This window comes from Xiphias gladius, chromosome 16 (assembly GCF_016859285.1).
Source record: "Xiphias gladius isolate SHS-SW01 ecotype Sanya breed wild chromosome 16, ASM1685928v1, whole genome shotgun sequence".
NCBI lineage: Eukaryota > Metazoa > Chordata > Actinopteri > Istiophoriformes > Xiphiidae > Xiphias > Xiphias gladius.
In genome coordinates, this window is record NC_053415.1 from 12,046,174 (window position 1) to 12,068,761 (window position 22,588).

Genomic DNA, 22,588 nt, shown 5'->3' on the forward strand with positions numbered 1-22,588 from the left:
AGAGAGTCTAGGTCCTGATAACCGCTGAGAGCTCCAGAGACCTTTGAAGGAAAGTTCACATTAACTGAGTGTTTTTGTAACAAAGGAAGATATTAGAGGGGCTGGGGAGGCGGTGTGGAGAGACCGGGCCCAAGATTTGTAGATGTACAAACTAAATGTTTGATTGTTGTACTTCTTCCAGGAGGAGCCAGTGAGCTTAAAGCACATCCATTCTTCCAGGATCCGGAGTGGAACAACCTCCTGGGCAAAGACCCTCTATTTGTCCCTCAACTGGAACGCGTCTGTACTGTTGACTAGCAACCAATAATCAAAAGTTGTTTAGTTTTTACAATTTTCTAAATATAGTGATGTTCACTGAATGTTAAATATGAAAATGATTGAATTTTAACAAGTAACCGTATTTCCTATTCAGTCAATTAAATTCAAATTGTAAAAAGAACAACCCAGCAGTTTGATGCTTTTCACTTGAGTTTATTTGCCTAATGAGAAGACAATGGAGTCACTGAAATTTGTTCAAAATGAAACTGAAAAAAACAAAAATCAAAACAATAAGGGAAAGAGGTTGCTATTAAGACTGTAACAGACTATTATCAAAGAAGATACTTTGACATGTCACAGTAGGAAAGCACATAAAAAAAAAAAAAACAATGAATGATGGTTGAACTCAGTAGGAAACATTTCATCATTCTGCATGATGAGGTAAAGGTCTGCTCACTAGTTGTCACTTAGAACACATCACTGAATGCTGTCCTGGTCATATGTCACCCCCAGTTGTCTTCTCGCCTCATCTATAACCTCTGCTAATAGGCTGGAGTGAGCCCATGGCATCCCCGGACTCTCCTTTAGTCCTACAGGGGAACAAGAAAACACAAATAACGATAAGCAAGGGACGACAACAAGAGACAATCCCAAGCTGGATCATGTAACATTTGCAGCAAAAACAGTGTGTGCAATTTGTTTTTTACATTTTATTATTAGCTCAGTACTAACAAAGAAGTCAATCACACATTTTCACACTAAAAATTTTGTCACTTAAGGTACACTGGATTGTTAATTAGTCTGGATAAGTTATTTAAATCTTAAGCATCACATTCACACTTGGATATAATGTAACAAAGGACTGAAAATCTTGACAGATAAAACATTTCACATCAATATGGATCAATTGTAAATGCTACAGCTGTTCCAATTTTATGCATTAATTCATCCTGGACCTTTCAGCAGACAGCGGCGGACCTCATCAGCCTCATATCGTAGACCTGTACTGTTGGTGAAGTTAAGTGGCATGCCCGTCTCCGGCAGGGGAAATTGCATTTCCTTCCCATTTACCTCCAACGTTGTAGGACACCACATATGGCGGGGCACCTTATGTGGAAATAAGTGAAATACATTAAAACTGACCTTGCATGAATTGTTAGATATTGGCATATTAACATACCTGCGTTACTTGATCAATTATGTATTTCTGGGCAGAGACATTTCAACTTTTCTTCCTGCATGCTGCGTTTCTTGTTACCTTTATGGTGCCTTTGGTCCCAGTGATAACCGCATCGCAGGTCAGCATCATGGTGATGGAACAAGTGCAGATGGCTAGTCTGTTCCCTGCGAACTTCAGGACCAAAACTGCAGTTCCATCAACACCTGGACAATGTAGAGACAGCTTTGAATTCACTGGAATCTTAAGTGTCCTTTAATTTCCTTGATAGAGGACCTCTGGACTCTTGTAAGAATAGGTATCAGGGTTTCCAAATGGTAAATATTTCATTAGAGTATTAGTCTTTATTTGCTATAGAGATCATTTCAGGAATATTTGCTTGGTAAATGGACTTTTCTGAGACAATCACCTGTGTCTATGCAATGCCCCGTGGCTTGGATGGACTCGGGCCTCTCGCCATTAAAGCACATGAAGACAAACTGCAGACAGTAGATGCCCAGGTCCAGCAGTGCCCCCCCTCCTAGCTTCCTCTCGGCCAGGCGGGGGATGTGACTGAGCGGAGCCCCCAGATCAGCCCTCACCATCTGAACATCACCTACCTCCCCCTGTTGCAGCAGTCTCCTCACCTCCAGGGATGCAGGAAAAAAACGTGTCCAAATTGCCTGGAAGGGAGACATGGGATGGATTGGACAGATGAATGGTAAATGATAAATGTGATTTTGGCTGAAAGGGGATATATTTTTATGCTGTATGTTACCTCCATGAGAAAGACACTGTTGTCTCGGGCTGCAGTGATGAGTTCCTGCACCTCCCTTGAATTCATGGCCAGGGGCTTCTCAATCAGCACATTCTTTTTAGACTTCATGAAGAGCCTGCCAGTACTCAGGTGGAAAGGATGGATGGTGCCAACATATACCACATCTGGAGAGAGAGAGAGGGATGGAGAGACTAGTGTTTAGAAATGTTTATTTAATATTTCACTTATATGCAAGTCTGTAATGCAGAGTCCACTAAAGATTAACATTCCTGAAGCAGGTGGAGATTCAATGACTGGCCTAAAGACACTTTAGCTGAGTAGGATTTCTTCATTTAGACCACAACATTACGCCATATGCTGCCAGTAGAACCCACCAACGTCTGCATCTTTTGCCAACTCATCATAACTTCCATATGATCTAGGGATGTTGTGCTTTTTGGCAAATTCTTCAGCATGCTGCAGGTTCCTGGCTGCGACAGCCACTATCTGAGAATGAAAGAAAATGTTTTGTTAATGTAAAATGTATGTACAATGATTTGTAATTAATGAATATTCACCAAAAATTAAATACCGATGAAAATGTGAGCAGAAATCTGTCAACAAATGAAACACAGATGCAACCATAATTTAAGAAATTAGTAAGACAATAGACTTTGAAAGATGGTGTCACTCATTACGTCATACATTTCAGGATGTACGGACACATTTCTGTACTCCCTGCTCAGTAATGCTAATAAAAAGGTATAGTTAAAAACAATTAAGCTGTTGCAACCTAACAAAGTTTACAGATTTTTACAATTGTTTACACACTCAAATTGGAACTTGAAACACAATCACTGAAACCTGAAACACATGTACCAAATCCCTAAACCTAGCCTGCAAAATTGCAAGCGCAATTTCTGCTTAACACTCAGTCTTCAGTTCTAAATCACACTTTTTGCAAAACACTTCCAACAGTTCTCTACATTAATCAAAACATTCAAAATTAAAATTGTGTGTCCCTTTGGAAAGCAATGCCAATCACAATGCCAAGCTTTATTTACCAGTTGGCACCCACTCCTCACAGGTGTAAACACTAGTTATTAAAGTGTTCACTCAGCATTCATAGTTCTAGCACTATTAAAAAAAAGGCCACAAATGAGCTCTCCTGTTTTGGAGGAAAATGGAGGTCAATGGTGAAGCAAGAGCTAGAGGTCAAGAAGTAAGAGTAAGAGAAGAAATAGGAGGACCAGGAAGGTCAGTTGTCTCAGACGAGATCAGGGCCACATTGGTTGACCGTCAATATTGAGTGAGTATGAGGGAGGCTGGGCAGAGAGTTCAGCCCAACCTGAGCTGCCACACAGTTGCATCCATCATCCGTACATTCATTAATGAGAACTGGTAAATTACCTGCTGTCTACACTATGCCACTGCTCGTTATGTATGTATGCTGTAGTATGCTGCAGGCTAACATATCTGTAGGCCTATGTTACTCAGTGACTGTTGGCCAATGTTACAGTAATGTCATTTCATACTGAAAAAAAGACCAGTCATATCATATTTTTGGATCTTCTCCAGCATTGAGAGACGACCAGGCCATGATGGAATACACGGGCTGTTCACACCAGAACAGGAGACCGCTATTTTGCACATAGTGGTGTTGGTGAACAATATCATCAGAATACGAGAAATCCAGAACCATATAATAGCAGACAACACAATATTCAATAACATTCACCAGGTTGGCTTGTCTACATTGAACTGTGTATTACAGTGCAACTCAATCTGAATGAAACAGGTCTACAGGGTGCCATTTCAGCAAAACTCAGAGAGAGTTAAAGGACAGCGCTATGAATATGAGCAAATAAGTACTATATTGTGAATTCACTATCATATAAGCACTGTGTAGACACACTACAGAACTGTAATCCAGTGTATTGTGCTTCACCATATTGACTGCTCCAGGTCAATTTCTCATATTATCTTGTCTGTTTCCGAGAGTCTTGGAACTGGATGCCGTTGCATTTCAGCACGTTTATATTTGTATTGATTAAGCTGGCTTTAACCTAGCCAAAAGCAGGGGCTGTAGACGGAGCATTATCGGCCACCGTGCCACTGTGAATGTCGCTGGAAAGTGTGGAGGGAATACCACCATGTGCACAGCCATTAGCCAGCGAGGCGTCCTCTATCACCATACCGCCCTTGGTCCCTACAACACCACCCTTGTCATCACATTCCTGGACACAATACATGGCATCCTCATTCTAGCCAAGCGGGTGGGGTGGACCAGAGCAGCCCAAATACAGATGGGTGACAAATTAAAGGCAAAACCTGAAAAATTAGTGGAGAAAAGGGATAGCAATGCCCCCAGGGCGCGAGGGGTCACTGAACGGTTTGATGAGTATGTAAATGATGTGAATCATATGCTATGGCCATCGTAGTCAGCCAATCTCAACCCAATTGAACACCTATGGGAGATTTTGGACCAACATGTTAGACAGTGCTCTCCACCACATCATCAAAACACCAAATGAGGGAATAGCTTTCGGAACAATGGTGTTCATCCCTCCAGTAAAGTTCAGAGACTTGTACATGTAATGGCAAGGCACATTGCTTTCGGCAGCTGGATCCATCACTCCAGAACATTCTTTCCCCGCTCTCTAGCCAGGGAGAACATTGGTTATGATGGAGATGAGGTGTTGTGGCCAGACCAAAATAGGAGGCAGTGTTCATTTCTTACATTTTCCATTTGTGGTTTTCTCCTGCTGGGTATGTTAAGTGTTACATTCACAACACAAGTTTTCCAAAATACTGGATTTTGGGGAAAAACAAAAAAATTGTTTTTGTTTCTTTATTGCATTTGTGTGTTTATTGTGTGTTTATGCTCTGCATCTAGATGAATAAACATTCAGACCCACGTGTGAACTTTCTTGTGCATGAAATAACATTGAAATGACAGCCAGCTGCCCAAGAAACATTTGGTAGCCAATATTTGAGCAGAAAAACATTGTCTCTAACAATCTTTTTGTGTTGAGCACATCAATGTGTTGATGTCTGGCAGAAAGATCTATTCTATTCATGTGTCATTTTGATGCAAAAAAAAATTCTGGAGGAAGAAGACAGTCTTTCTCATTAACTTTCTTTGTGAAATAAACACTTTCCCCCTTATGCATCGTTTTGGTAGGTGTTATTGGGTTGAATTTTTTCCTTTTTTTTATTTTATTTATATTTTTGCACATTGTTAAAGTGAAGTTCAAATTATAAGAGCTGTCTGTTACATGCAGTGGGAAGGTTTTAAGCATTAGCTCCGCGGTGTGAAGAGTTAACACAGGGACAGTACTGACCTGTCACAGGCAGAATGCGTTGTTCACAGTTTGCACTCACATCCCACACTCCCTCACGGAAGATGAAACACTTAAAGAGTTTACTGATATGCGCGCATGCACAGAGCGGCCCTGAATGCAGGTACCAGAGGTGGCAGGACAGGACAGCCCCCCCCCCCAGAAACAGCTCAGCTAGTCACGTGAGTCAGAACCAGGAAGTAAACAAAGAGGCAGGGCTTGTTTTCTTAGAGGGCGCTGTCTCCCGGGATTGGATGTGGTCCGGTGCCTAGAGGCTGGAACCAGTCTGCGCACCTAATAGGGCTAAGTCTAAACCACGGCCCCTCCCCGACTATAGTTCACCAATCACATTCATATTCAATATGATATTATTATGTGCAAGTTTCGTTTGGGGTTCCTTTTTTTCTGGGCGATTAGCTATTTTATAATATTACAATTTGAAGTAAAAGGTTAAATGGTATTTTGAGTCTGTCCTCTCTCAAATCAAAGAACACGCCGACAGTGTGCACATCAGCTGAAAAAAACAACAACAACTAATTACCTCGTGGTCCCCGGGACTCAGGGTCCGCAAAGCAACCGAGAAGTCGTGACTAATTTTACCGGCACTGCATATCCCCCAGCGCGTTGCCATTACAAGCTGGCGTCGATTTTTTTTTATTGCCAACCGAAGTAAACTCCACGTCGCTCTGCAGATGGATAACACACAACCCCGTGTCGTCGAGTTGATCTCTGCTCCCTGTAAATCTCTCCAACTGCTGAACGCCAGGGTTGCCAGGTCTGTGTGGCAAAATCAGCCCAATACCAGCCCTCTAAATATGCAACATTGTAATATCTACAAAGTAATACCATGAATGTCTAGCTTGCCAGCATTAAAAGTAGTTTTCCGCAGTGTTTGTGTGTGGTAGGATATGGGCATAAATAAATTATTTAATTTAACGCCTGGATTTTTATGTATAGACTTTATTCGTGTAACTTGCGTGCACAATAGGTCTACCCAAACCAGCGGACAAAAAAATAAATAAAAAAATTCAACCCGCGGCAACGCTTCAAAAGTAGCCCAATTCCGAGGGGAAAACCGCGGACCTGGCAACCGTGCTGAGGAGCCAAAAACCTCCACCAGAGGCGCGTCCACACTGGATAGAAAGATATCGTGACATAAGGCCTGTGTTGTAACAATATATCACAGGAAAAAAGAATCAGAATTAGCTTGATTGCTTTTAATTAGTCCGAGCTGAAACATGGACTGAGGTAAATAAAAAAAAAATATATATTAAAAAAAAAAAAAAAAAAAATTGCCAATTCTCTGTAGCATTTGTCGGGGCTTCCCAGTATGCAGTAAAGTGACTCGACCACCTCCACCATATACATTATGTTATCATGCATATATCTTTATCTGTAAAGCTCCTTCTCAGTGGAAGTAGTAAAAGCAGCTCCGTAAACTGGATTTGACTGGACTCCTCTGGCTGCAGACAATCAACATTCCAGAGTTGGGTGAGGCAGTGACACAGCAAAAGCTCGACATCCCACCTGACTGGATTTAAACGGGTGCAAAAATCAAATAGAAATGAGCTGCTTATAACAGGAATTATATCTATTTTTTTTAAAAGTGTCATGCTTCACAGAAAAAGGACTCATTTTTAATGCTTGAGACAAAAAAAAAAAAAAAACACAACAAGGCAGTATGTTTGCAGGGAAGATTTATTCAGCGACGACACATTTCAAACATAAAAATTCCATTATTGCATAATGTCATTTTGATAAAACAATAATAAAAAGGTAGATATTGACACAAGACCAGTCAAAAATGGCACATCAAACAAATAACATCAGACCTTTAGGCTGATGGTACCTGTTTAAATTAAAAAAAAAAAAAAGTAAATAAAATAAATATTTCTGAATTTGAAATCAACATGCAAAATATGTTCTACTTTTTCTATTCAATAAATAACTGATTAATTTTGTCCCTGAAAATGATACACAGCTAAGCCTGTCTAATATTCCTCTCCTTCCTCATCCTCCTCAAATGAGTCGACCCCCACCTCTTCATAATCCTTCTCCAGGGCAGCCATATCTTCTCTGGCCTCTGAGAACTCTCCCTCTTCCATGCCCTCCCCAACATACCAGTGGACAAAGGCCCTCTTGGCATACATGAGGTCAAACTTGTGGTCGAGACGGGCCCAGGCCTCAGCGATGGCTGTGGTGTTGCTCAGCATGCACACAGCCCTCTGCACCTTGGCCAGGTCTCCACCAGGAACCACAGTTGGAGGCTGATAGTTGATGCCAACCTTGAAGCCTGTGGGGCACCAGTCCACAAACTGGATGCTGCGTTTGGTCTTGATGGCTGCGATGGCCACATTGACATCTTTGGGCACCACGTCACCACGGTACAGCAGACAGCAGGCCATGTATTTACCATGACGAGGATCACACTTCACCATCTGATTGGCTGGCTCAAAGCAGGCGTTGGTGATCTCGGCAACTGACAGCTGCTCATGGTAGGCTTTCTCAGCAGAGATGACCGGGGCGTAAGTGGCCAGAGGGAAGTGGATACGAGGGTAGGGCACCAAGTTGGTCTGGAACTCTGTCAGGTCAACATTGAGGGCTCCATCAAAGCGAAGTGAGGCTGTGATTGAAGAAACAATCTGGCTGATGAGGCGGTTGAGGTTGGTGTAGGACGGGCGTTCTATATCGAGGTTTCTGCGGCAGATGTCGTAGATGGCCTCGTTGTCCACCATGAAGGCACAGTCAGAGTGCTCCAGGGTGGTGTGGGTGGTCAGGATGGAGTTGTAAGGCTCCACAACTGCAGTGGAAACTTGGGGGGCTGGGTAGATGGCAAACTCAAGCTTTGACTTTTTGCCAAAGTCAACAGAGAGTCTCTCCATCAGCAGGGAGGTGAAACCTGAACCAGTGCCTCCGCCAAAGGAGTGGAATACCAGGAAGCCTTGGAGACCGGTGCACTGATCAGCCTATGGATACAAATAAATGATTTCAAACACTTACATAAAAATAAAAAAACCGAAACAGCTTATTATAATTTCTATACATGCTCAAGTTCTTTCAATAATTACAATATTAATCTTTTGATAACCCTAATTTTTTGTAGAATAGCAGCATATTTTTTTTCTATGAGTACTATATTTGTGTTGATAGAAGTAGGCTGTAGACAAACCCATAGTTGGCTGCTGTATTTGCTATTGTGTAAAGTTGCTTAAAGCATTTAATGTAGACTGGTGCCTGCTTTCAAGTTTGTGTACAGGTCTAACTGTCACATTTGGCAGGCTCATTCCTGCTTGGCTGAACATGTATGTGCAAGTTTTCAGAGCACAGATCCATGAAAATGAGGGGTTCAATGTATGGAACCTTGTTAAAAGGGAAAAACTGTGTGAATGTGAATCAAAACATGATGGCTACCCCTGGAGTGCCTTACCAGTTTGCGGATCCTGTCCAGGACAGAATCAATGATCTCCTTGCCGATGGTGTAATGTCCACGAGCGTAGTTGTTGGCTGCGTCCTCCTTTCCTGAGATCAGCTGCTCAGGGTGAAAGAGCTGGCGGTACGTTCCTGTACGCACCTCATCTGTAAAATTGAAGACAAAAGCAATGTTGAGATAACTTATTCATCTGATATACAGCCTGCTATTACTGGGGAAAGCGTTTCACCAGGACACTAAGACACTTCTCTTCGTTAAATTAGTACAGCATGCAGATCTGCTGATGTGGTTTGGCAAAAGACATGAAATGGAAACATTTGGAAAATATATTTTTCAATTCCTTAAGTCAGTAAAGTTAGTCTTATGTTGACATGTAACTGCAGTGTCTCCTAAAACAAAATACTTGGCACTTACATTGTGGCATCTACTTTCCTGATTGTCAATTATGTGAAGATAATATTCACAGTTGCTGTTAAAACATTTATAAATTTACTTGAAGTTATATTTATGCAAAGTTTATAGGCTGAGCAATTCAGGAAAATACGAAGAGTTGAGCTTTAACTATAAACTGGCTTCAAACACTTAATTTCTGAAATAGGTAAGATGACAACTTCCTCTTCAAACAGAGTTTTAGGGCCTCTGTGTTGGAACAGTGATACAATACATGCTGTGCACAAAAGATGATACTGTCATCTCATTACTGATGCCTAACAACAAAACAAAATCCACTCCACAACACTACTGACCAATCACAGTGGGCTCCAGGTCAACAAAGATTGCTCTGGGAACGTACTTCCCAGCCCCAGTGTCACTGAAGAAGGTGGTGAAGGAGTCGTCGTGGCCTCCTATCGGCTTGTGGCTGGGCATCTGGCCGTCCGGCTGGATGCCATGCTCCAGACAGTAGAGCTCCCAGCAGGTGTTCCCCATCTGGACACCGGCCTGGCCTACGTGGACAGAGATGCATTCGCGCTAAAAGGGAAGAATAGGAGAGGTTGAATAAGGGTCGGGGAGAAGGAAAGAAATACAGAGGAGGGAAGAGAAAGTGGCTATGCAAGGAAGTTTGTTGTTCTTTTCCAGTGAGTTAAGGGAGCTACTGTTATGACTGCAGACTTATGAATGGCAAAATGTTTAACAAAGTTTATAAGATATAATCAGATCTTACACACAAAAGCTACAGTTGCAGGAATCCAAAGGAATAATTTAGGAATCCTGCCACTAGGTGGAAGCAAAGACATATATAGGGGAATGAAGGCTGAAGTGGAAAGAACAAAACAAAACAGATTTGCTGCAGCTGTCACGCATCTGCCAATGAGCAAATCTCATGAACTAAAAATGGAGGTCGAGTTCTGAGAACAATTGAGCATTTAACATTTATTCTATGAATGACTTGGATGTAAAGACAACTGGCTTTTCTCAAACCAGTGCCTAAAGTCAGATTATCAGTAATGCTAGTATCATGGTTACATCTAAACTAAATCCCAGAAAAAAAAAAATAAATACAGTCAAATTAAATTCATGTTCTTTGTACTTGGATATTGCATGACACAATTGTCTGATTTTTCAGTTAAACACTGCCCCTATCATTTTATCCCACTGCATAGAACAGTGACAACCTCTCACATTAGGTAGATTTCCACCTTCGTTCATGTCAGGCTGCTATTTTTATCCTTCCCCCCCCAGACTTTCCCCTTCTCAGTGATCAGATGGACGAGGGGAGGTGCTGGTGGGTGAGGGATGGGGGGCAAGCGAGGGAAAAAGTTTAGCGAACATTGTTATCATTTTAACGTCTGTTAAATCTCACTAAAACCACGCAGATTAACAAGGTTTTTCAGATGTATGTAGTACTTCATCACCAGAAGTAATCCAAAGCAAAGGTGACCCGCCCCACAAACACACACACACACACAAAGATTGGCCTGGGTTTCCAGGTTAGTAGAGCTCTGCGCAGCAGCTATTTTAGGTTCCTCATGCAAACCTGACACCTAGCAGTAAAGGCTGACTGTTTCAGTAAACACCGACAGGCAGTCCTGAAAATAGTGGTCGCTGCCAGATTGCGTTTTTTCTACAATGCGCAAGTCATCTCGTCAGTGTTGAGGCTGAACGATCGATGTACAGGCCACAGATTATTTTGTCAAAATGATTTTGTTACTTGAATGCGGAGACGTTATTTTTTTAAATCACCGCAAGAATGAGTAAGTGACAGTAAATGCAGGGCTACACCCAAAGACCCAGTACTTTTCCTCTCCCTAAAACCTATCTAACAAGTGAATTGGCCTGAGTATTTCCATTGTGGATATTTCGTGGTCCCATGTAGACGACTGTTGTGATGAACCTTTGACCTTTCTCCTGTTGCCAGCTCAGGCCAAAACGTCCCCTTGAGAGTACGCATGTCAAAATCTTACTGTGAGATTACCATAAAATTTAACACGTCCAAGCACCCAATGTCATTTCTGTGTGCTCAATAAACGACCCTCCCTCCAGTGTCTTTAATCAAATTCTAAACATTGTAAACAAAGTATAGGCCAGAATGCCAAACAATGTCACGTGGCTATTCATGGTCGAAGATGAACATTGTTGATTTGGAATACATCCTGGTCCTTCCTGTTTTGCTGCTCCAGTCTTGGCAGCTAAGTCAGGCAATACACGACTAGAACCAGATTTGCACACAACATACAGTAAGCGATTGGCTATCCTGACATTTGCTGAGCACATTCATGCTCCCAAGGTAAGCCTTGCTTTTAAATTCGGTGCCATCACCGACCAGGTTAAAAGCACTTTACCACTAACAATACAGAAACTAAATTTTATGTACCAGGACTATTTGATCAAGGCGGGTATAACTGTAGTACTGTACTCAGTACACAATGATACTTGTTTTTGTTTTGTGTAATGAGCACTACTGACAAAGCCAACAAGCTGTGTTTATACTACACTATGCAAACAGAACACAGAGGTTGTGTGTGTCTGTCTGTGTGTGTGTGTCTATGTGTGTGTGAGTGCTAGTTCAGTTCCTGACACTGAATCATAAGACTTATCATGGTATATATTTAAAAAAAAAAAAAACTTCACCAGTAATATTCCCATTCAGAGAGTCTGCAAGGTTATGTCCGTTTCATTTGGCAGGGATTATAGCTATTAGTCCCATTTTACTATGAATAACAATCACCTTTGCTTTCTACTGTATGGAAACAATTTTCAAACTGTTAAGGTTGATTAAAGTCTGGCCCAAGCCATTGTATACTGTCACAGGAAATGCAAATGTAGTCGCTTGTACAGCCACACCCTGGCCATTTGAATTCGGAGGGGAAAAAATATTCCCTGCTCCGCACAAATACCTGCCTTGTCTCAATCTGAGCGGACCTGTTGAGAGGTTTATTATGGGACACGCCTAAACTCCTCACCACACATAGGTATACGCCACGCACGCACACACACCTAACCACCCTGCAGCCCATGATGAGGCATTATAAAAAAAATTATAAATTGCTATTTTCGAGAATCTAGCAGTGCTCTTTCATCTAATCTGAAAAATACTTGACTATTGATACAATAGATGGGGGGGGGGGGGGGGGAATCAGACTGTTTAAAATGTAGACTAATCGTCGACACCTGCTCAGCCAGGCCAGCATCGAGCAGAGTGAAAGATCTATTTCTGACACAGGGGGGCTCCTGCTACAGGACGCCACAGAGGGCCCTGCCCACAGCTGCTGCATTGCACCTTTAACCTGGCACAGTCTAATACTGAATATTTACTGAGTCATATTTTTTTTTTTTTGTGCAACTCCTGATGAAGTTTTCATTTGGAAGATACAAATCAAACGGAACTTCTGCGGTGGAAGTTTCCTTCGAGTCAGAATAAAGACGACACTCACCATTGTAGCTTCCTGGCAGAATGTCCTTCAAGAGAAAAAAAACCAAAACAGCTTGCGGTTCGCTTCAGGCTATCTGCGGGGGGCCCCCTCACGGCGGCCGTCAATGTGGTCCGAGTGAGTAAGTAATGCCAGGTGGGCGAGGAGCTCTCACGTTATATTCGACTGCTAACCACTCCCACCTGTCTCTTCGACGGGAGCGCGCACCGGGGAGCGCGCACGGCCACTGGGCTGCAGCACGCTTTCGCTGCCATTACCGCATACCGCAGGAGGACAAGGGAGCGCAGTGCCCACAGACACAGCGATGACTCTATGTATCTCACACCATCCTTGCGTGATGAGGGATATTTGAATGCTGTTTAAAGTCTCGTCCACTGTCGGTAATGGTAGGGAAATAATGAGTCCTGTGGTTTTTCTTACGTTAATCATTTCATGAAAAAACAAACGAAACAGAAAAAAAAAAAAAATAACACCCCGGAGTGAATCAGTTCGCCTGTCAAAAGTACGGTCAGGGGTTACGCCTATGCAGTCGCCTCGCTTGTGGGTGGGACGGACGTACTGCAAAGCAATCCGTAACGCGGAGCCTCAGACGGCCATTTCACGGGGGGCGCTGTCGCCGAAAGCTAGAGGTGGTTGTCGCTCCACCGCCAGTCACCGGCTGAGGAAAACAGCGTGAGAGACAGTCCTTTGACGTCTCGGAGTAGAAGTCGCTTTGTTCACCCCTACAGCGGGTCCTGCGAAGTGTTTCTGTATTTGTGTCACCCCTCAGTTACCCTGCTTTGTTCCCCATATGTGGCTTGTTCAATAAAATTGAAAAAAATTGTACAACATATTTATCTCTCATGACCGCAAAATTAGTCAAAAACATTTTTTAAATCTAATTTTGTTCACAGATTGGTCTTTTTTTTCATCTTTCTTTTCAGCGATACAATTATTACGACCCATTTGTGAAGAGACTTAAATGTGGGGCACTAGGGACCTATACTCTCAAACAATGGATGTGGGTCAGAGCTTTATGACTCAGCAACAACTATGAGAGCAAAACAAATGAGAAGACAACAGCAAGGTGTGTGCTTTCCCAATGACATTTCAGCTTCTACAGCAAAAAAAGAAGCCTTCACATTTGCTATATATTGTGTTGTACGGTTTATAAAATGAATGCATGATTGCTGGTATTATAATCACCCCCGTCTTTTCTATAAAGTAATAAAACACATTGTAAGTACAGATGTAAAGCACCAATATGAAGCCAAAACATGTACATTTGAGATAACACTGCATACCATTTACACCACACTGCTTTGCGAGCTTTGTGTTAAAAGAATATAATACTAACATCATTCACAGTATCTGTTATCAAAGATTGTCGCAGCCTCAGGAGAGAAACTAACCTTAAAATGAACCGCAGTGCAGTTGACACTGTGGCATCACTCTTATCTTGCTGGCTACCACAATTTTTTTTTTTTTTTAAAGTCACCCAGGATGGTTTCTAAGAGAGCGAGAGAGAGTGTATCTTAGTGCTGAGTTAGTCATTAATCTTCAATTTTTATTTTGACATCCACTGCTTTTTTGGCTGAAAATAATTTGTGATGGTGATAGCAAGGAGGAAGTATACAGTGTATATATGTATCATTTTTGAGTGAAGCCATAGATTGCCTCAGTGCTTTATCACAAGAGAGAAGATGTTACTGAATCAACATTCCCATATGGTTTGATCTCATTTGACGTTACAGTGGATGCCCCCTAGGTCTTGTAAGTGATGTGATTTGGATTAAATATCAAAGAGCTGAGTGTTCTACTTTCAAGCCATGGCATTGTATGAACAGTTTAGGTTATTCCTGCTAACTGTAACAGGCAGCTAGTGCTACCCAAATGAATGTCACATTGAACAGGTCTGTAAACATGTGAACTATACAACCTGTTGGTTATGAGTGGCTTTCTAGGCTTTTAAATCTGAATGGAATGACATGGACACCCAAGGTGCGCTGTCTCTGTGGTTGACTCTTACGTTGCATGTAGTGAAACCACTCTAGCAGGCGGTTACTGTTTACTCCATTTACTCAGCTGATGCCTTATGAGGCCATTCGCATGTATTCATTTTCTCTCCTCTCTCAAGAGGTTGAGTCTGATAGTTCATGTCAACTTAGGGAAAGAGTTTGGGAAAGTGGTAGGCTTGACAAACAATGTATTTCCTTTCAATCAAACAGTACATTTTAGTTCGTTAAAGGTGCCACTGGGATTCAGAATAGAGGTTACGTGTTTAGAGATTCTGTCTTTCCATATACAGTAGATACATCATATTCTCATCATATATTTGTAGCATGTATTTTGTTTGAATTTCCCACAAGTGTTCTTCAGAAGAAGACCAAGACAAAAGGAGGTTGTTATCCTATCATAACCTACATCATTGAGCCAAGCATTCGAAACTGCCCAGTGAAACTACATAAGGTTTGAGGTTCACATACACACCGGTACAAAAAACTCACACAGGCTCACACAATGAATAGGGTGGTGACCTCCTTTTGCATTGTGTGTATCTCAGTCAAGCAGGCGATCTTATCCTGGTCTCATCAGTACGTTCTCTGATTACAGCTCAGATCAAATCACTGTTCACCTTAAGCTGCAGGTATATAAGCACTGAGAAACACAGCTGCCTTTAGTGCTACATCTTCTTACCGATACCTGGACATTGGAGAAGAGAGACAAACTATGGTAAGATATGGTTTGCCAAGTGAATCCTACTGTATTTATTAACACTGTGAGATGTACTGTATTTTGTCAAAACTAAGTCGGTTTTTAAATTGAAGTGTGAGATATTGTACATTAAGACAAAATCAATCAATTTAAAAAAAATCTTTATCAGTCCATAACAGACAGAGTAGAGTATATTATAATAAATAGTTAAAATAAAATTAAAATTAATATAATTCTGTGTAAAAGACATGTAGAAAGTAAACTGATGCTTCTGGTAACTGAACAGTATTGCTCACTCTCTGCAGCGTGAATGTATCTCCATTCATGTGGGCCAAGCCGGAGCCCAGATTGGCAATGCATGTTGGGAGCTGTACTGCCTGGAACATGGGATCCAGCCAGATGGACAGATGCCCTCTGACAAGACTATTGGAGGAGGAGAGGACTCCTTCAACACCTTCTTCAGTGAGACAGGGGCAGGAAAGCATGTTCCCAGAGCAATCTTTGTCGACCTGGAACCTACTGTCATCGGTCAGTGCCAGTTAAATAGCTGAAGATATATTACATAGATTGGATGTTTTCATGCATTTATGTAGCTTTATTTAGAACAAGTCTATGTGGGTATTAGAGACTGAACATTGGGTTGGGGTTGTTGCATTCTCAAAATGTTTAAATGTACATTTGCTTACATTAAAAAAAAAAATCCAACATAAAACATTAACCTGTTTAAATGTAAAACACCGAGATGACTAGCTCAGTATCACATTCAGTTCATTACAATAAATGCAAACATATTTACGTTTTGACGGGAAATAAAAAACAAGTACTGCACTATTTTCATTGTCATTATACAAAAAATGAACATGCAGATGATGCTCTTCTTTTTACCAAAACAGAAACTTTTCAATACAAAGCTGTTTATAGTAATTAAACTTTAGGATTTTTCATTCAGTAAATCCGTTGGTATGTTATTGTTTTGTTCTCCAGATGAGGTGCGTACAGGAACCTACCGGCAGCTGTTCCACCCTGAGCAGCTGATTACAGGAAAGGAAGATGCTGCCAACAACTACGCCCGTGGACATTACACCATTGGCAAGGAGATCATTGATCTGGTTCTGGACAGGACTCGTAAACTGGTGAGACTGCCTGAGAGTGCGTAGTGCATGTCTCTGATATATTTTGCTTGAATTACTTATAAATTGACTTTAACATTCTTGAACTATTAAATTTACAGGCTGATCAGTGCACTGGCCTGCAGGGATTCCTAATCTTCCACAGCTTTGGTGGAGGCACTGGTTCAGGTTTCACCTCCCTGCTGATGGAGAGACTCTCTGTTGATTATGGTAAAAAGTCTAAGCTTGAGTTTGCCATCTACCCAGCCCCTCAAGTTTCCACTGCAGTTGTGGAGCCTTACAACTCCATCCTGACCACCCACACCACCCTGGAGCACTCTGACTGTGCCTTCATGGTGGACAACGAGGCCATCTACGACATCTGCCGCAGAAACCTCGATATAGAACGCCCGTCCTACACCAACCTCAACCGCCTCATCAGCCAGATAGTTTCATCTATCACAGCCTCACTTCGCTTTGATGGAGCCCTCAATGTTGACCTGACAGAGTTCCAGACCAACTTGGTGCCCTACCCTCGTATCCACTTCCCTCTGGCCACTTACGCCCCGGTCATCTCTGCTGAGAAAGCCTACCATGAGCAGCTGTCAGTTGCCGATATCACTAACACCTGCTTTGAGCCAGCCAATCAGATGGTGAAGTGTGATCCTCGTCATGGTAAATACATGGCCTGCTGTCTGCTGTACCGTGGTGACGTGGTGCCCAAAGATGTCAACTCTGCCATCGCAGCCATCAAGACCAAACGCACCATCCAGTTTGTGGACTGGTGCCCCACAGGCTTCAAGGTTGGCATCAACTATCAGCCTCCAACTGTGGTTCCTGGTGGAGACCTGGCCAAGGTGCAGAGGGCTGTGTGCATGCTGAGCAACACCACAGCCATCGCTGAGGCCTGGGCCCGTCTCGACCACAAGTTTGACCTCATGTATGCCAAGAGGGCCTTTGTCCACTGGTATGTTGGGGAGGGCATGGAAGAGGGAGAGTTCTCAGAGGCCAGAGAAGATATGGCTGCCCTGGAGAAGGATTATGAAGAGGTGGGTGCTGATAACATGGGAGAGGAGGAAGAAGGAGAAGAATACTGACTTTACTGAGGCCTGCACTTCAGCCAAAGTAAATTGATTATTCATCCCTATTTTTAAAATGGGTCATTTAGTTTAGTAGTAAAGTTTACTGTAGTAAAGACATACAGTATGTATCAAACGTATGTATACAGCAACAGAACTACCTTTTGGCTCTGAAAATAAAACATTTTAATTCTCCCTATTATTAAAACAATCAAAGAGTCTGTGACACAAATTCACAAAACAAACCTAATCCAAAATCTTAGCTGAACATCTTAATATTAATGAAAGTCTGAAAACATGAGGATTACATTTACCTGAATCATTAATCTTGTGGTCAAACATATCTTGTTTTAGGCCTTTAAAGATCCTTTCTTTCTGCAGTATCACACTGAGACACTTAGACCAAACCCTCTCTTTTGTGCACCTCCCCCCACTATCCTCTCCCATGTGGAATGTAAGTTATGAAAGGGCTCCTATGTCAGTTTCTATATGCCATTCAGCTGTGCTTCGTGAGAGCGGGAGAGAGAGAAAATAACTGACTAACTCACTGACTAGTGTTGTTTGTGTAGCTCATACTCAGACAGTGGCCCGCAGGAACAAAAGGATCCCAGTTATGTATGAATCACAGTTCTGTGATCCTAAGAGGGCTGTTAAAAAGTTGTACCATAGAAGAGTAGAAAACTGGCCTCGACATTTCTTGGAAGTATTTTTATTTTTTTTTTATCCTTAACATTTCAGTGGTTTATTGGTTGCTAATGTGATGATGTGTATTCTGCTGCATAGCGCCATGTCATGTCTGTCTTAATACATTATTTTTAAGGTTGCTTACTACTCACCATTTTCTTTTCCCATCATTAAAATATATTTTGCATTCGATGATCAACAATAAAGAATTTCATAGACTGTTCCATCATGTGTGACTATACTATATGTGGCTATATGTGTGACTCTGAATAGTGCTTAGCTGCAAATGATCACAGTCTCACACACACACACACACACACACACACACACACATAAATTGAGACAGGGCAAAGGTGCTAAAGAGAACATGAAGCATCTAAGCATCTAATCTCAAACTGAAAGACAAAGCAGATAAATACAAGGGTGTGTAACATATCATAAAGCAATAGGGACTTCCCTCTTTTTTTTAAAACTGCTGATCCCTCCCGCCAATGAGCTATGCAGCTGCTTGCTGTGGTTTCCTGCCTGCCCCCTCCACATCCTCGCATATATAAACCCTGACTCTCCCTCTCTTCCGCACTTCTGCCTTGTGTCTGAATCCTCAACGTCAGTCGAAGGACAAGCAGACAAAATGGTGAGTAACTGCTCGGCTGATGACGTAGCCTTGAAATTTCCAGTCTCTCTTTCCTTCATCCTGCCTTTGTCTCTGTTTCTTAGCGTTACATGGATTACACAGCTAGGCTTCTTTAATGCTCATAAGGCATCTGCTGTGGAGCTGAAGGTTACTGATACGAAAACAGCTTTATCCTATTAGATGATAGTAGTTTTGAGCTGAATTTATGTAATGAAACTGAACAATCTAGATCAGAGGGCAGACACTTTATGAGTTCGACTGCTTTGACATTTTCATTCTATTTTATATATTATAGCTAGTCATAAAACATTATACAAATGTACATAAAGGGAAAAAAAGTAACTAGAATCATAATTGTGTGTTTGTTGAGGAATTACAGTTTTCTGGGCTAAGAAGGAGTGACCGGGGTAATCGTGGCAGTGGGGGGATGGATAGAAAAAGGAGAGAAAAGAGGAGTGGTCTGGCCCAGGCAGTATGAGTTAGTTGGCAGCCATTTTGCAGCTGTTAGGAGTTTTTGGTTTGAGAGAGATGTAGAGAGAGAGACAGAGAGAGAGAGCGAGACAGAGAGAGAGAGAGAGAAAGAGGGAGACATCCCTGACTGTTACACCGCTCTATGCAGCTGGACAGGATGGGGGAGGAGAGAGGCACAAAAGGGGAGGGAATGAGGAAAGGGAGGAGATACAGGATGGAGAAGTGGGGGAAGGTTTTCCCATTTTCTTGAGGCATGGCCTTCCTGTCTGCCACATACTGCCTTACTTTGTATGTTCCATTCTTTTTTTTTTTTTTTTTTTTTTGGAAAAATCATAAACGACCCCTAGGCAGCAGCAGTCACAAGCAAATGCTGACTTGATTGTACACACTTTGAGTAGCCAAAGCCTTAAACATTCTGTTCTGGCATACAGTGTTCAGCAGTCAAACTTTCTTTACCAACTAAGCTGTTACCTATCTGAACTGAGAGCAGACATGATACCAAAGATTGTCACAAATCATGGAGTTCAAAGAAAGAACGTGAGCACCATAGAGCAGTAAGGAAATACAATAGATGCTCTATGTTCCTTTGCCATTTTTATAACAAATAACATGAACCCTCTCAATTGAACATACTTGTAAGGTGACCTGAAATCAACCTCTCCCCCTCCTTTTATTCAGCGTGAGTGTATTTCTATGCACGTCGGCCAAGCCGGAGCCCAGATGGGCAATGCATGTTGGGAGCTGTACTGCCTGGAACATGGGATCCAGCCAGATGGACAGATGCCCTCTGACAAGACTATTGGAGGAGGAGATGACTCCTTCAACACCTTCTTCAGTGAGACAGGGGCAGGAAAGCATGTTCCCAGAGCAATCTTTGTCGACCTGGAACCTACTGTCATTGGTAAGTAGTCCACATTACTTTACATTATTTTTTGTTTAATTTTAACTTGTGCACATAAGAGCTAGGAAGGCTATTGTATACTTATGATACTCTACTTTAACTTTGGGCAAGGTATTACAACTTTTATGCTTTCTCATATTTAATTACAGTATCAGAACAAATAAAATATTTAGCACATTCTTCACATAGGGACATTAGTTCTTACTCTCATCCTTAATTGTCCCTTTTACAGATGAGGTGCGTACAGGAACCTACCGGCAGCTGTTCCACCCTGAGCAGCTGATTACAGGAAAGGAAGATGCTGCCAACAACTACGCCCGTGGACATTACACCATTGGCAAGGAGATCATTGATCTGGTTCTGGACAGGACTCGTAAACTGGTGAGAGCTTTGTGATATGAGTTTGCTGGGTTAGTTTAGCATTTATCAAGATTCTGAGCTCTGCAAAAACATTTTTGCCATAGCTGTTTTCATAAAAAGGAGGAAAGAAAAGGGATTCAATTTCTGATTTTATACCTTAGTAAACTAAAGATTGTGCAGCAGGAATGGGATTTTGATTAATCAAAACCAATTTACCTTTCAGGCTGATCAGTGCACTGGCCTGCAGGGATTCCTAATCTTCCACAGCTTTGGTGGAGGCACTGGTTCAGGTTTCACCTCCCTGCTGATGGAGAGACTCTCTGTTGATTACGGAAAGAAATCAAAACTTGAGTTTGCCGTCTACCCAGCTCCCCAGGTTTCCACTGCAGTTGTGGAGCCTTACAACTCCATCCTGACCACCCACACCACCCTGGAGCACTCTGACTGTGCCTTCATGGTGGACAACGAGGCCATCTACGACATCTGCCGCAGAAACCTCGATATCGAAAGGCCGACTTACACTAATCTGAACAGGCTCATTGGCCAGATTGTGTCTTCAATCACAGCCTCACTTCGCTTTGATGGAGCCCTCAATGTTGACCTGACAGAGTTCCAGACCAACTTGGTGCCCTACCCTCGTATCCACTTCCCTCTGGCCACTTACGCCCCGGTCATCTCTGCTGAGAAAGCCTACCATGAGCAGCTGTCAGTTGCCGACATCACCAACGCCTGCTTCGAACCAGCCAACCAGATGGTGAAGTGTGATCCTCGTCATGGTAAATACATGGCCTGCTGTCTGCTGTACCGTGGTGACGTGGTGCCCAAAGATGTCAACTCTGCCATCGCAGCCATCAAGACCAAACGCACCATCCAGTTTGTGGACTGGTGCCCCACAGGCTTCAAGGTCGGCATCAACTATCAGCCTCCAACTGTGGTTCCTGGTGGAGACCTGGCCAAGGTGCAGAGGGCTGTGTGCATGCTGAGCAACACCACAGCCATCGCTGAGGCCTGGGCCCGTCTCGACCACAAGTTTGACCTCATGTATGCCAAGAGGGCCTTTGTCCACTGGTATGTTGGGGAGGGCATGGAAGAGGGAGAGTTCTCAGAGGCCAGAGAAGATATGGCTGCCCTGGAGAAGGATTACGAAGAGGTTGGCACTGACAGCATGGGAGAGGAGGATGAAGAGGGAGAGGAATATTGAAGGGTCAAACATCATCACACATTCCAAAAGTTATCATGAACGTAACACATTCCCAACAACATTCTGATAACCTGTGGTGGTGATATAGCAGTATTATCAATAAAAAGTTCTCATGAACCTTTTAAAAGAACTGGTATTCATTCTTGAACTCTTCCAGCATTTACAAGGATTGTTATCTGCATAAGAAATATAGACAAAATAAAATGAAGTAGAATAAAATAAAATAAAATCATTAATAGCACCCAACGAAATATTTAAATCAAAATAAATACATATAATGTAATATAATGTAATATAAATTTTACAATATACATGTTGTTATATTGGCTCTTCATAGAGGGGATTTTCTTGCAGTGTTTTGCTGGATATCAGATTCAGATTACGTGCAGCTCCCATTCATTTACAAAGGAAATTCCAGTTTCTTTGCCTTTGTCAATTTCCTGCTTTTTTGTGCCCCGTTGATGATCAAGCCAGAAAGTGCACCGTGTGCCGGGGTGGACTCGTTCCTGCAATTCCTTGCCTCAGCCACCAGATGGGAGTAACGTAAGCACCTAGGAAAGTTGTGGGAGTTGGTTTAGTCCATAGACTGTGCAGCATATAAATAGTCATATTAAACATCACTGACCAGTCCACATAACTATGAC

The 22,588-nt window shown here is 42.3% G+C and overlaps 4 protein-coding genes across 4 annotated transcripts; 2 read left to right on the top strand and 2 right to left on the bottom strand.

The window, feature by feature from the left end:
• Window positions 1-460: 460 nt before the first annotated feature.
• On the bottom strand, window positions 461-6,307 carry LOC120801532 (trans-1,2-dihydrobenzene-1,2-diol dehydrogenase-like). The gene is made up of 7 exons (XM_040148644.1): window positions 6,054-6,307; window positions 2,567-2,678; window positions 2,193-2,356; window positions 1,845-2,097; window positions 1,517-1,641; window positions 1,215-1,365; window positions 461-848 (listed from the first exon to the last, which is right to left on the bottom strand). The coding sequence occupies exons 1-7, from the start codon at window positions 6,141-6,143 to the stop codon at window positions 736-738; spliced, it is 1,008 nt and encodes a 335-aa protein (XP_040004578.1). The 5' UTR covers window positions 6,144-6,307; the 3' UTR covers window positions 461-735.
• An 887-nt stretch (window positions 6,308-7,194) lies between these two features.
• On the bottom strand, window positions 7,195-12,957 carry LOC120802015 (tubulin alpha chain-like). The gene is made up of 4 exons (XM_040149437.1): window positions 12,815-12,957; window positions 9,689-9,911; window positions 8,940-9,088; window positions 7,195-8,478 (listed from the first exon to the last, which is right to left on the bottom strand). The coding sequence occupies exons 1-4, from the start codon at window positions 12,815-12,817 to the stop codon at window positions 7,504-7,506; spliced, it is 1,350 nt and encodes a 449-aa protein (XP_040005371.1). The 5' UTR covers window positions 12,818-12,957; the 3' UTR covers window positions 7,195-7,503.
• Window positions 12,958-13,052: 95 nt separating this feature from the next.
• LOC120802016 (tubulin alpha chain-like) lies at window positions 13,053-17,768 on the top strand. Its single transcript, XM_040149439.1, has 6 exons — window positions 13,053-13,197; window positions 13,735-13,877; window positions 15,404-15,523; window positions 15,811-16,033; window positions 16,490-16,638; window positions 16,737-17,768. Exons 3-6 carry the CDS (start codon window positions 15,521-15,523, stop codon window positions 17,709-17,711), a joined length of 1,350 nt encoding a protein of 449 aa, XP_040005373.1. The 5' UTR covers window positions 13,053-13,197; window positions 13,735-13,877; window positions 15,404-15,520; the 3' UTR covers window positions 17,712-17,768.
• A 1,176-nt stretch (window positions 17,769-18,944) lies between these two features.
• LOC120802014 (tubulin alpha chain) lies at window positions 18,945-22,071 on the top strand. The gene is made up of 4 exons (XM_040149436.1): window positions 18,945-19,011; window positions 20,161-20,383; window positions 20,616-20,764; window positions 20,967-22,071. The coding sequence occupies exons 1-4, from the start codon at window positions 19,009-19,011 to the stop codon at window positions 21,942-21,944; spliced, it is 1,353 nt and encodes a 450-aa protein (XP_040005370.1). The 5' UTR covers window positions 18,945-19,008; the 3' UTR covers window positions 21,945-22,071.
• The last annotated feature ends 517 nt before the right edge of the window (window positions 22,072-22,588 follow it).